The sequence below is a fragment of the Siphateles boraxobius genome, unplaced genomic scaffold (genome assembly GCF_051911475.1).
Source record: "Siphateles boraxobius isolate OS27281-9 unplaced genomic scaffold, OSU_SipBor_1 130, whole genome shotgun sequence".
NCBI classification, from domain to species: Eukaryota; Metazoa; Chordata; class Actinopteri; order Cypriniformes; family Leuciscidae; genus Siphateles; species Siphateles boraxobius.
In genome coordinates this window covers 13,407,329-13,420,840 of record NW_027508734.1, presented here as the reverse complement: position 1 = coordinate 13,420,840, position 13,512 = coordinate 13,407,329, and the positions used below count along the sequence as shown (strand labels likewise).

The 13,512-nt window shown below is 36.4% G+C and overlaps 1 protein-coding gene across 3 annotated transcripts in view; it reads right to left on the bottom strand.

Annotated features, from left to right (window-relative positions):
• efl1 (elongation factor like GTPase 1) overlaps positions 1–13,512 on the bottom strand; it is a 117,467-nt gene that overhangs the window by 78,602 nt on the left and 25,353 nt on the right. For 2 of the 3 annotated variants that reach the window (XM_077227990.1, XM_077227991.1), the window contains exons 13-15: positions 9,799–9,941; positions 8,795–8,961; positions 7,620–7,755 (exon numbers count right to left, since the gene is read on the bottom strand). In XM_077227990.1, coding sequence (XP_077084105.1) covers positions 7,620–7,755; positions 8,795–8,961; positions 9,799–9,941 — 446 coding nt within the window. The remainder of the gene's footprint in view (positions 1–7,619; positions 7,756–8,794; positions 8,962–9,798; positions 9,942–13,512) is intronic. The other variant, XM_077227992.1, reaches the window with a different exon arrangement.

The following is a 13,512-nucleotide window of genomic DNA, read 5'->3' as shown; positions in this document are numbered from 1 at the left end:
ATGTGGTAAGTCGAGTGGGCCTGTTTTTGACTGTGTCTGGTTTGAGTTTTGTCTTTAGGGGGTTCAGTCAGCCGAGAGCCAGGTCACACGACGCTTTTAACCTGTCATGTGGTTTAAGGACAAATCTTTCGTCCATATCTAAAGGCTTTCTTTTTTCCGTGCTCGCATTTGAACTCCTCCACACCTCGCTGCAAAACGAGCCCAATCAAGCTGGAATACAGACTTATCTACAATCAACATCCCCTCAAAGCTGCAGTCACTGACCGTGGAGTTTACACTATAAAACAATGAAATGATGGCTAACACATGTCACAGGGCTGCAGACTAAAGATTTTCCTAGTCGACTAGTAGTCATTAATTTTACAATTACATTTATTCATTTAGCAGATGCTTTTATCCAAAGTGACCTACAACTAGAGAACACAAGCAAATCATCGTAAAGAGGGCTAGTAAAACAAAGTTTCAGCCCTTCATTCAGCCATTAGTTGACTCTCAAACGTTTATGATATCAATTTAATTACTTAAATATATACTGTCATTTGAAAATGGTTTGAGCTGAGGAAGAATATTAAATGTACGATTTCTAACTTAGTTCAACATTAATAATAAAGCATAAAAATGAGCCTTTAAAATATAAATGAAGCACTCAAGCACACACATTGCTTGCAGGCAAAAGTAATGATTATGAATGTGTCTGAAAAAAGTAAGAAAGGAGACTGTCTGAACATAATAATAATGAATTAATAACCAAGTGTTTTCGATGCAGATCGTCTTCACACCCCTGTCAGCGGTGTTGGTTCCGGGACTAAATTTTCCATTCATTTTTCCCATAAGAAATGTAAAAAAAGTTTGTTAAAGAGTTATAAGCCATGAACCAAGCCAAACAGCTACGAGGTGAGTAGCAACACTACAAACTTTGATTTCAAGCAAAAAGTCAGATAAAACGACAAAGGGTACAAGACAGTGTACTTAATGACTAGATAGATAGATGCACAATAGATAGATAGATGCACGATACATAGATAGATGCACGATAGATAGATAGAAGATAGTAGATAGATAGATAAACACACTGTAGATAGATAGACACACTGTAGATAGATACAATATAGATAGATACACAACTATCTATCTATCGTGTATCTATCGTGTATAGATATACACACTGTAGATGATATACACGATAGATAGATTGATAGAAACACTGTAGATAAATAGATAGATTTACTGTAGATAGATAGATACAGATAGATAGAGATAGATAGATAGATAGATAGATGGATAGATGGATAGATGGATAGATAGATAGATATTCGACAATCTGTCCAATACGGACTGCGTGACTGCACCACTTCCTGTGGAGTTTATTTTTTCTGCAACCAACTGACTAATTAAAGTTGTCAACTAAGTCTCTTCTTTTCGACTAACGTTTAGTCGACTATTAGAGAGCAGGCCTCCACAGAGACTTGCTGTTTCCTGACCTGACCTTCCTGCCATCTTCATTATAAAAGCATGCATTATCATTGATTCTCCACCCATGTGTGTGACATGCAAGAGCTCACTAAAGACCATTCAAATCTGGTTAGGGCTGTTCGTGGGCCTGATGCTCAAACTGAATTATGAAAAAGTGTTCAGTAATGTCCACTCAAAGGCGTAGTGTTTTATTGACAAGTGCCTGCGCTCCCCTTTTGAGCTAGCATTAGACGAACATGTCGATACATTAATGCACCCCTCCTTCATAATTTATTAAAATCTCATAAAATAAACAAGGACTGGACTGTTGGTCAATGTACTGCTGCACAAACTGCGGAGAGACTCGAGCAATTTGAAGGCTTTGTCATGCAACTAAACACTTAAAATGCTATTGAAGATGCTAAATCAAAACTGAGAATGCAAGCTAGGCATTTGATACATTTTATAATTATAAGCTTTCATGGCAATAAAAGCTTCAAACATGAATAATCTATGACTACCCATAAAACTTAATACAAGTGTTACCAGTTTACAAGCACAATGTGTTCTAGTAAATATGCTTGTGAAGTTTAAGTCTTGAATAACAAACCCTGAATTACCCGAAACAAATATCTACAAGATGTTCAGCCATTTAGATGACAAACATAAAATAAGACTGCATATGACCAAAACTAGAAAAAAGCACTTCAAGAAAACACTCTGTCTATGCATTTTACAATTATTTAAATATTACAAAATATGCTGTTCTTTGCAGAAAATTATGTGAGATCTAGGTTACTATATTGACTATTTCCCTAAAAATTGACATGAAATAGTATAATGTAAAAAATAAAAAAATAATAATATAAAATGGTCATCAGGAATGGGTTAACTGATAATTAATTTACACTGAGCCCAAACACCAAAGTGCAACGATTAAACTTCATATGTCGACTGGATTCAGTAGGATTAGCTGAATATTTTCTGTCACTATGTGGAACATGAATCAAACTCATCACTTTTCCCCCATCAAACTACTAGTGAGTAGTTCAATCCATTATTTTATTTTGCTTCATAAAAGTCAAAATTGCAAAAGACTGTGATAAATAGGTTTATAGTGAATTCAAAGGCTATACTTTCAATGTTACATGTGCAGTGAATTATGCCACCTGCTAATATGGGTGCAGAGCTGTGTAAAAACAGGCCTGTGTGATAAGAGTGATAAGATTAGTTATATCCAATATTTCAACTTCTATCAAAACCAAGTCAAGCTGGTAAACTCTGTATGATACTAGAGCATACTAGGAAATAAATCCACCCTCAGAATGTCATTGCATAACCAGAATATCATCAGCCAATTAAGAAATTCCAACGTTACAATGACAATTTAAACAACTTTACAGCTCAAATAACGGAAGTGGAAGTGCTTTTAAAAAAAAACAATCTGCACCCGAATTCATTAATAACTAAGAAATTATATGAAACACGGCTGGTTGGTGAGATAGTATATTCTGTGTAGCAGCAGAAATTTACCAATGATCATTTAATGGTTATTAATTATACAAATATTTCCTGCATATTATATTGCAACTATAGCAACTATATTGTAATACACAACATTACTATATTACGACATAGAATTACTCATACTGTAACATTAAATTTAGATCATCACACTGCCTAGTTCTAATATAAATAATTAACAACCTAATCGTTAATGTATCAATCCAATGATCTAAAGTAATGATGCATTATTATGACAAGGGAAAAAAATCAAATGTGCATTAAAGGGGTGACTGAGGTTTTGGAGTGAGGAATGAGAAATGAGAAATGGAAATGTAGACTCATCAGCGCATTAACAACACACATACATCTATGACGTGAAGAACGCTGGGAATCATAAATTAGATTTAATTGCTCCTGCTTCTATCTGGACGCTAACTCAGAACTATGGGAGTCCTGGATGAGAATCACACAGACCTTCTAGTGTTAGATGACGAGCCAGAGCGCCTCTTTACCACTGAGGTGAAGACCCCAGCAGATTATAAATGCAATCCATCGTACGTTGCAGCCTGACTCTGTTGTTTAGGAATGTTTGTGAACCGATGGCTAGTGAAGTATTAGAAAAGCCTGAAAGCTTGCTGATATGAGAATAACAGACTTTAACCTCCTGTTATCCTACACAGACACACATCCCCCCCACCCTTCAAATCATTATAGTGTTCAGAGCATAACATAAGACACCACATTACCTTTTTATATAAATTCCACTACTCACACGTGCAACCAATTTTGCATAGATATAATTCTATAATTATCTTCATATATACACTAACCAGCCACTTTATTAAATACACCTTGCTAGTACCGTGTTGACCCACTTTTGCCTTCAGAACTGCCTTAATTTTCCGTGGCATAGTTTAACAAGGTGCTGGAAACATTCCTCAAAAGATTGTGTTCCATATTATCATGACAGCATCAGATTTGCTGCAGATTTGTTGGCTACACATCAATGATGTGAATCTCCCGTTCCAGCACATCCTAAAGGTGCTCTATTGGATTGAGATCTGGTGACCAAGGGCAATTGAGTAAAGTGAACTCATTGTCATGTTGAAGAAACCAGTTTGAGATGATTTGAACTTTGTGACAGTGCGTTATCCTGCTGGAAGTAGCCATCATACGATTGATACACTGTGGTCATAAAGGGATGGACAATGGTCAGCAATAATACTCATTTGGTACTAAGGGGCCCAAAGTGTTTCAAGAAAATATATCCCACAGTGCACCACCACCAGCCTGAACGGTTCATACAAGGCAGGACAGATCCATACTTTCATGTTGTTTAAGGCAAATTCTGACTCTACTATCTCAATGTTGCAGCAGAAATCGAGACTCATCAGACCAGGCAACATTTATTAAATCTTATATTGCCCAATTTTGGTGAGCCCGTGTGAATTGTAGTCTCAGTTTGCTGTTCTCAGCTGACAGGAGTGGCACCGGTGTGTTCTTCTGCTGCTGTAGCTCATCTGCTTCAATCTTCAACGTGTTGTGCGTTCAGAGATGCTCTTCTGCAGAACTCTGATTGTAACGAGTGGTTATTTGTGTTACTGTTACCTTTTTATCAGCTTGAATCAGTCTGGTCATTCTCCTCTGACCTCTGGCAAGGCATTTTCGCCTACAGAACTGCCGCTCACTGGAATTTTTCTTTCTTTTATGACCAATCTCTGAATATTTTTTTTCTTTTCTGTCCATCTGGTGTAAACCCTAGAGATGTCTGTCCGTGAAAATCACAGTAGATCAGCAGCTTTTAAAATATTCAGACCAGCCAGTCTGGCATCAACAAAAAAGACACATTTAAAGTCACTTGAATCAGCTTTTTTTCCCCATTCTGATGCTCAGTTTGAACTTCAGATAATGATCCTCTGAATGCCTAAATGCATTGAGTTGCTGACATGTGATTGGCTGATTAGATATTCAAGTTAACGAGCAGTTGAACAGGTGTATCTTATAAACTGATTGGTGAGTGCATATTTTTGTGAAAAAAACATAAAACATGTATTTATTGTTTTTATAAACAAGATTTTCATGTTGTTCAAAAAATATTGTGATAAGAATTCATCAGCATTTTATAGGAATACTGTTTTGTTTTTGTTTTGTTTTTACCCAGTTCACCTATTGGTGAAATATGAATAAATAAAAAAGAGCAATTCCAAACAAACAAACAAACAAACAAACAAACAAACAAACAAACAAATAAACAGTTTTTCTACAAATGTCTCGACATCAGTCAATCATGATCGACTTTGAAAACTCATTCAAATTAGATTTTTATTTATTCAAATACAATTAATAATTATATTTATTTACATGTGAATTCATATTATTTGTATATTAACACAAATAATAAGTTCTTCCATTCACAACTTGTTCTGCTATCTGTAACTCAACTGATTACTAAGCATTGCAATTATATTTTTATTAAGACACGTAATTATCTTTTATCAGCGAGCTAATAAGAAGGTGAATATGAAAACTGAGGCATGGGCTAACCTCAAAACAAAATCATCATTAGGAGGTGGTCTAAAGACTACATGACACAAGCTGCCTGTGTGAAGAGTTCAATAGCATTTTGAAATAAGCCGTAGCTGTTTGTATTCTTTTGTGTTTGTTGAGGCTGGAGGAAACTTATGAGAATGAGGGAGGAATCAGGAATTGTTGAACCAAGTCATAATTTTGGACTTCAGTATTTTGAGCTAAAGCCTGCGGGATAATTTAGTCCTACTTTGAAGCATATTTGGTGTTGAAACATTTGTGACTGTAAACACAGACGAAACAGAGATGATGAAAAATATCTGCCAAATGTCCCAATTAAACCCATGTTGCCAGGGCAACAAACTCCTATAAGTCAAAACCTCTAGCGGCGCCATGGATTTGATTGTAGGTGGGCCTCCAGAAAACTGGATGGGCTAGTTAAAATAAGCAAAAAAAAAAAAAACGTGTTCCCCTTCATCTCCGTTTCAGCGCTTTTCTGTGGCACTGAGGACAGCGACTCAGTAGCCTACCTGTGTGGCTCTTGTGTCGCTGTCCTCAGCTCAGTGCAGTAACGTTAGCCTGGGGGGTCACCAACTGGACAAGAAGCGCAGCGCTGTGCCGCGTCGCGTCTAGGACAACTCGAGGTATCGCACACTGGATGCGCACTTTCTCAGTTTATGGCCAGCAATACTGTGATGTTTAAGGACATTATGGAATTTAGATAATGTCTGTACTATGTTATGATTGTACTGTACAATTAAATACAATCGTTGCTGACTTTGCAGTCTGGACACACTTTACCTCAGAGCGTCCATTAACTGAATGAATTGAGAATATCAGCTGAAAATCCGATAACATCAGCAATTTTCATTCAAGCAGCTGATTTCTGTAAATGAATATAAAACTAAATGCATATTACAGCACAGGGTGAAGTCAGTATATACATTAACGACGATTTGAGACAAATACATTTAAATTTAATATAAAACAAATGGCGCTCCGTGGCGCAGCAGGATTTTGAACAAGGTCCTGAGCCGTTGCTGGGCGCCGCAGACAGACGACGAATTTGGCGCCGCCGGTGTGTGTACACTAAAGTGTTTTAAAGTGCACTTCTCGTCCGGTGTGCGACCCCCTTAACCCACACATGGGGTAGAATCCGCTGATTGGTTGAGAAACTTTCACTCAAAGCTTTCCTCGGGCTGCTTATTGGATGAACTGCTAGAATGAAAATCACTCACTACTCACTATAGGCCTGGGTCAAAATGGGCGGGCCCGGACCTAAAATGGGTGGGCCCAGGCCCACCCGGGCCCAATGGTAGCGCCGCAGGTGGTCAAAACTACCTCCAGACGAATTTTCTTCTCTTGATAGAGTGCATCACTGGTTGTTTATGGGGCCACGTTTAAGCTCTGTTCCAAAACGTAGAGATGCCTTCCTGTCTACACACTGTAGGCAACTGACTTCTAAGGCAGCATCTTGACAAAAATGAAACCTTTTAAGGTACTTATTTTGAATGCTCTATATCAGTACTTCTCAAAGTCCGGACCCGGAGGGAATTTAATCCGGACCCGCCTCCATTTCGTATTTCAAGAGCACTAATTGTGTGTAAGGGATTAAAAGTCTGGATTTCCTATTTTGATAAACGCATGTTAAAATCATTTGTTTATTTTTTTATGTATTTTTTGAGATGGTCAAAAATTAAAACGAAGGCGAGATATTTAAAGTTTTCCTCCGTGATTTAGTTGCCATGACATCCAGTGAGCGTATGACTTGTAATCGGGCGCGACCGCGACGCAACACTTCACCGCAGTAAGCGTTTGAATGGGTGTGGAGGATGCCACTGTCCAGGAAAAGAAAAGTTGACGAAGAAAATAGAGTTTTCAAAGATGATTGGACTAAGAGGTATGCGTTCACAGATATCCCAAGTCTCCCGGAAGTTCCAGGAGTCTCCCGCATATTGATAGCGGATTGATAAACCAAAAGCAAACCTCAAACAAATATATAACCAGAAATAGAATTTTGCCTTCGAGAAGGTGAAAGTCACTCTGAAACTGTACTATAAACCAAAAGCCGAATACTAAAAACAAATCCATCTGAAAACTGTGAAGAGGAACACTGAGGAAAACAGACGACCTACCGAGAACATTTCCTGAGGGAACTTCCTCCAGTTCTTCCAGCTCGCGGCCCATCAGCAGGTAGAGGCTGTCTACGGTACAGCAGGCCATGTGGGGGACGCTGGGTAAAGCATCAGCTACTGAACAACCCTCAGGAAGCTACAGGAGAAAATGATCAACAAAGTGTCCACATAAGCATCAGGACTATATAATATATTGTACTAACAAATGGATTTTTCTGAAAAATGGAAATTAGTAATTATAGCCTTTCAACATTACAGTATAATTGAAAGCCATCATTTTTTACATTTAATAGGCTAAAAAATATAACAAAAAAATTTGAAATTTCACTTATTATTTTCACATAAACTCTATAATAAATATCACATTTAGCTTTGCCTTTAACAAATTGTGTTGTAATTAGTAATATTGTGAAGTTTCTAACTCTGTCAGCTCTCTCTGTTTGAATAAGAGCTGTCAGTGAATTATTTTAGCTTATATTATCTATCTATCTATCTATCTATCTATCTATCTATCTATCTATCTATCTATCTGTATGTGTGTATATATATATACACACACAGTATAATATATATATATATATATATATATATATATATATACATGCATACATACATACACATACATGCATACATACATACACAAACACACACACACACACACACACACACACACACACACACACACACACACACACACACACACACACACACACACACACACACACACACACACACACACAGACACACACAGAGACACACACACACACAAACACACACACACACATATCATTGCAATTTTTGACTAAACCGTGCAAAGTGCAAACCAAACAAAGTTGAATCACCTTAGTTTCAGTGGATGCTACCGCTCCTAATTTGGCGACGCTCCTAATGGCTGATGATGGTGGAGCTTTATGCAAATTAATCTCAGAGTCTTCAATGAATGTCTCAATAAGTCGTATAATAGTTTCTCGTAATAATGTAATAATTAGCTCCAGACAGCTTCAAACATGAGGAAATTAATTGGAAATGAACCCGAACGAGGCAGTTCATTTACCCGAGTTCAAGTTCACCAGGGTTAAGGATTATTAATTGTGTGATGATTATGTTATGAATTGCATTACATCTTGGATAAGGAAACTGTCTGCAGTTATTAAGACAGACAAACAGCTGCTCACCACTCTGAGCGCCAGTGATGGATCGTATTTGGGTCCGAGAACAAACACTTTTTGGCCTTTTCTGACGACACCACTGTAGACTCGTGCAAAGGCCACAAAATGCTCTTTGTTTTCCTCTTCCACTGCAGTTTTGACCAAAAGAGCTTCTGTCTGCGCACACAGAGCATCTGCAGAACACACAAACATACAAAATAAAGTTGAAGAATACTTCAGAGTAAATATAAAAGATTTTAAACAGGATCTATTATGCCTTTATTTTCAACTTTTTTTAGTGTGCAATGTTGCTGTTTGAACTAGAAACAGGTCTCAAAGTTACAAAACACAAAGAGGAATGACTTTGGAATGACTTTGTGTTTTGTAACTCTACTCCCTGAAACGCCTCCATTGTAGTCTTGAGTTTTCTTCCAGGAATGAACACATCACAATATTCCTCATTGAATTAATTAAGACATATTGAGAAAAAAAAGGGCAGAGGCCTGGATGAGTTGTGTTAGTAGTGTATTGAAACTTGCTATTATGGTAATGTCATTCATTACATTTCCCAAACACACTCAAAGCAGTTGACCAATCACAACACACTGGTCCAGCCGAACAATCAGCCGATCAGAGCACATTGCGCTTTCCGGACAGAGGGGCTTCATAGAGACCAGAACTAAACAGAGAGGTACTGACAGACTGAGAATAGAGGTGCTGCAATTATGGAAATAATGTGAAAAAATAATGTTTTTTTTCACATTAAAGCATGAAAACCTATTCTAGTAAACCCCAAAAACAAAATCAAGAATTTGTAAAAGGGCATAATACTGGTAGGTCCTCTTTAATTGAAAATCAAATAAAGAAGCCCCCACGTACTGTCAAAGAAATTAACATACCATAATAGTTTGATATTCACACCATTGTACAGAAATATAGCCTGTGCTAAACACACCTCTTTTACTCATTCACTGTCACACACACACACACACACATCATTAAACAGATTCAGTTTTTGTCTGTGATACTACCGATGGCTGGGACTGCTGGGGTTGAAGTACCTCCAGCATCAGCTGACCCGGGGGTTTCTGCACTCTGATTGGCAGCTTGTCTCTCGGCGTGACGCTGTCTGGCCAGTTCTCTTCTCTGGGCGATCTCCTCCTGAGTCAACGGCCTTAAGGTACAAAAAACATCACAAACCATAATGAACAGTTGTGAACCACAGAAGTCTGAGCACTTGGCAAGATCACAACAGCACAGTGGGCTACATTGTTTTCTGTTACTATTATTAATTCTCTAATTCTTATGAATTACAGGAAAGACATTTCTTCAACTCCGAAATTTGCTAACAGATCACTGCACAATTTTATAGCACATTATAATTCCAATGCCAAAAATCCTGATTATATAGCTTATCAGCATTCACAGCATACAATTCTGTCCATGTTTTATTCTGTATTTAGTCTGAAATAAAATTGTCATATAAATCTTTAATTTAACATGCAAATGTCCATACAAATGATTAAAAAATGTATTTTGGACAAACGTTTTTAGTGCCAGCTATTATCACACACATAAGATAAGTGAACAGATTCATCATTTCTATTTCAAAAAGCAGCAGACATGCCATAAGAACAAAAGGGAGCTGCGGACAAGCTTAAATAGAACACCAAACTCTTACAATTGTTTAACTAGAAGATATAAATCTCAAAGTGAAACTGTTTCGAAAGAATCTGGCTCAGTTCTCAACATACCAAAAATTTACCTAGGAGTTACCAAAGCTTGAAACTAGCCAGCATCAAGCACTAATAATGTGCTTTTATGCTCCCAAACAGTAGTTCCGTGTCTGCCTCCAAACTGCTGCCACATTTATTAAGGGCCCTTCTAAAGCAGAGTGATGGCTCTATCTGAGGAGATGACCGATGAACGATTGTTACAGACTATAAACAAATCGCTGCAAAAGGAACATAACAGCCAACAATTGTGACTTTTTGTGCTTTATATCCGAATATAGATCCTATGCGGTTACACGGCATAATTGCTGAGATATTACCAGTCAAACTATTGTGGAGTTCATCAAGTTTTCTTTTTATGATGCTACAAAACACTTGCCAAACAAACTGTAATTGGTAACAAAAGTTTCAGCTCAGTATTGACTGAAGCGATGCGTGTAGCGACTCAATAGAGTTATGATTCTTAAGAATGATTGTCAAACTAAATATTATGGGTTTATTATAGTTTATATAAAGTTATTTTGTTTTGTGTGATTGTGTTATTTTTTAGCAAATAAAAAAATAAAAAAGGGTTGCAGTGGTCACACCTACAGTAGTTTTGGCACCAAATTTCCCATAAATGAAAGAAAACGTTTCATTCTTGTTGATCATTGATATCGCTTGATGATAAGGTAAAAAAAAGTTGAGATTCACACCACAATATGTGCAAAATTGTGAAAATGGTTTGATGTACAATCCCATCATGCTGTGAAAGGGTGCAAACGTGGTTACTCTCAGTTTATGGAATGTTGCATGATTGTCAATGATTAAATTGGTTTTTTAATGATTTTTTTTTTTTTTACTGCAGTGAATTAAATACCAGATGGGATTCGTGTCTTTAATTCTAGGAAAATGTAGCGGGACAAAGCACACCTTATTCATGGAAAGTATTGGCTGTAACTTGAGAGTCGTAAACAAAGCTAGTTATGATGATTTGAGAGAACACTGCCATGTTGAAATATTAATTACAATTTTGGGGTGCAAAAATTACATCAAAACAGGATACAGTCCAGAGGAAAACCTCAACTTCTTAAAGCAGTGTTTTAAAAAATTGTAGTGCAATATCAACTACAATTGTGAATTTGACCATAAATCAACTGATTTGGGTCTTAATTACACTCAATAGATTTTTACCCACTTTCCCCCTTTTGACTTCCGCTCCATCAGTGCTTCAATCATGTTGTGCATCTCAAGTGCTTTATATCAGTCCTCCGAACAAATTGTAATGTTTTCCTTTTCAAAGGTCTGAATGTTTCACTTATTGGCAATAATGGAAACAGCATGAAGCTCATTTACAAGCTCGGCCACTGTGGTCATGAAGTAATGGGTACAGAATCATACGGCCAAGTCTTTAAAAACCACAAGCGGGACTGTTTTTTTATATTCTCAAAGGGAGAAAAAAGATGAGAGAGGAATGGAAATATAAATTGTTTCTGAATCTGCACACACAAAACACATAATCTAGTCACAAAACACACTTCATCAGTTTTCAGCATGCAAGACATTAAACTACAGATGTTTTCCATTGAAAACAATTGTTAAGATTTGTGAATCTAATATCTACATTTCGCAATGTATACAATTACATTTTAAATACAATAAATATATCATATAAACAATTCGATTTATGCACACAACAATATAAACAAAACACTTGGTTAAGACATTTATCTGATCAAATTATTAGTCAAAAAAAGGCAAACTTACAGCTACAGATTTTTATTTTACTATGTAAAATTAATGCATAGAATGTCAGAAACCTAACAGGAAAAAGCATACATTGACTAAAAATAAGCACAACTATGTAATATGATTACAAAACCTCTAATTTTTTTTTTTAAATATAATATGTTATCAAAATGTTTAATAATATTTAAATAAAGGGTGTAGATGTCATGGTTACATACACTCTATATGTAGAAGCCTATGGTTTTTGACTTAAGGTTTTATGCCAAAAAAAACTTTCTTTATAAGGAGAAATTTCTTAAACGATTGCATAATAATTCCATGTTTATCAGGTTATTTCATTTTTACTAGTGATAAAGTATGAAGTATTTTTACGAGCTCAATTTCATTAACATTAAAAATGAATTTAAAAAATAATTAAAACAATCCATAAAATTTAGGGGTTTTTTATTCAAAAAAGGTTATATGCACATATGAAGTGCATGACAGAACCCTTTAGGGTTATAAATAGAACCTTGTTTTCTTCTAAGAGTGTATTTTAAAGAAACCTTGCTATTCCAATGAGTAACATTGTTTATTGCATAATCATCAATGTCTTTGCATGAGCACTGAACAGCCCAACCAATTTTCTGCCTACCGACTGCCTTGTGCCATTAATAAAAGCCTCCAGCACCAGCAGCCAATCAGGCAAGCCAACATATTAACGTTGCATGCAGGGTATGTGTAAGAGTGGCTGACAACACACCCACACGCCAAATCTCATACCACACACACAGTGACCCAAATTGATCATTGCTATGGCAACCCAAAAGGTGGAGGAATGCATTTGTGTTTGGCAGGTTTCATGATGCAGTTCATTCAACTGGGAAAAAAAGAAAGGAAAAAAATAGCAGACTTGACCTGAGTATATGTCAGGGCTTTGCACCATTCAATCCCTTAAAGTCAACTGAGGTGACAGCAGGATGCAAATCTGAACCAAAGAACGCAAAGAAAGAAATGCAAAACTACTTGTATTTTTTAATGTTCAAATAGAGCAAAATATATAAAAGTTTGAGTCAGTAAGAATTTTTCATGTCTTTGAAAGTAGTCTATTGTTCTCACAAAGGCTGTATTTAATTGATAAAAAATAGAGTAAAAACATTAATATTGTGAAATATCTCAATTTAAAATAACTGTTTACCATTTAAATAATTGTAATATGTAATTTTACCTGTGAAAAAGATGAATTTTCAGCATCATTACTCCAGTCACATGATCCTTCAGAAATCATTATAATATGCTGATTTG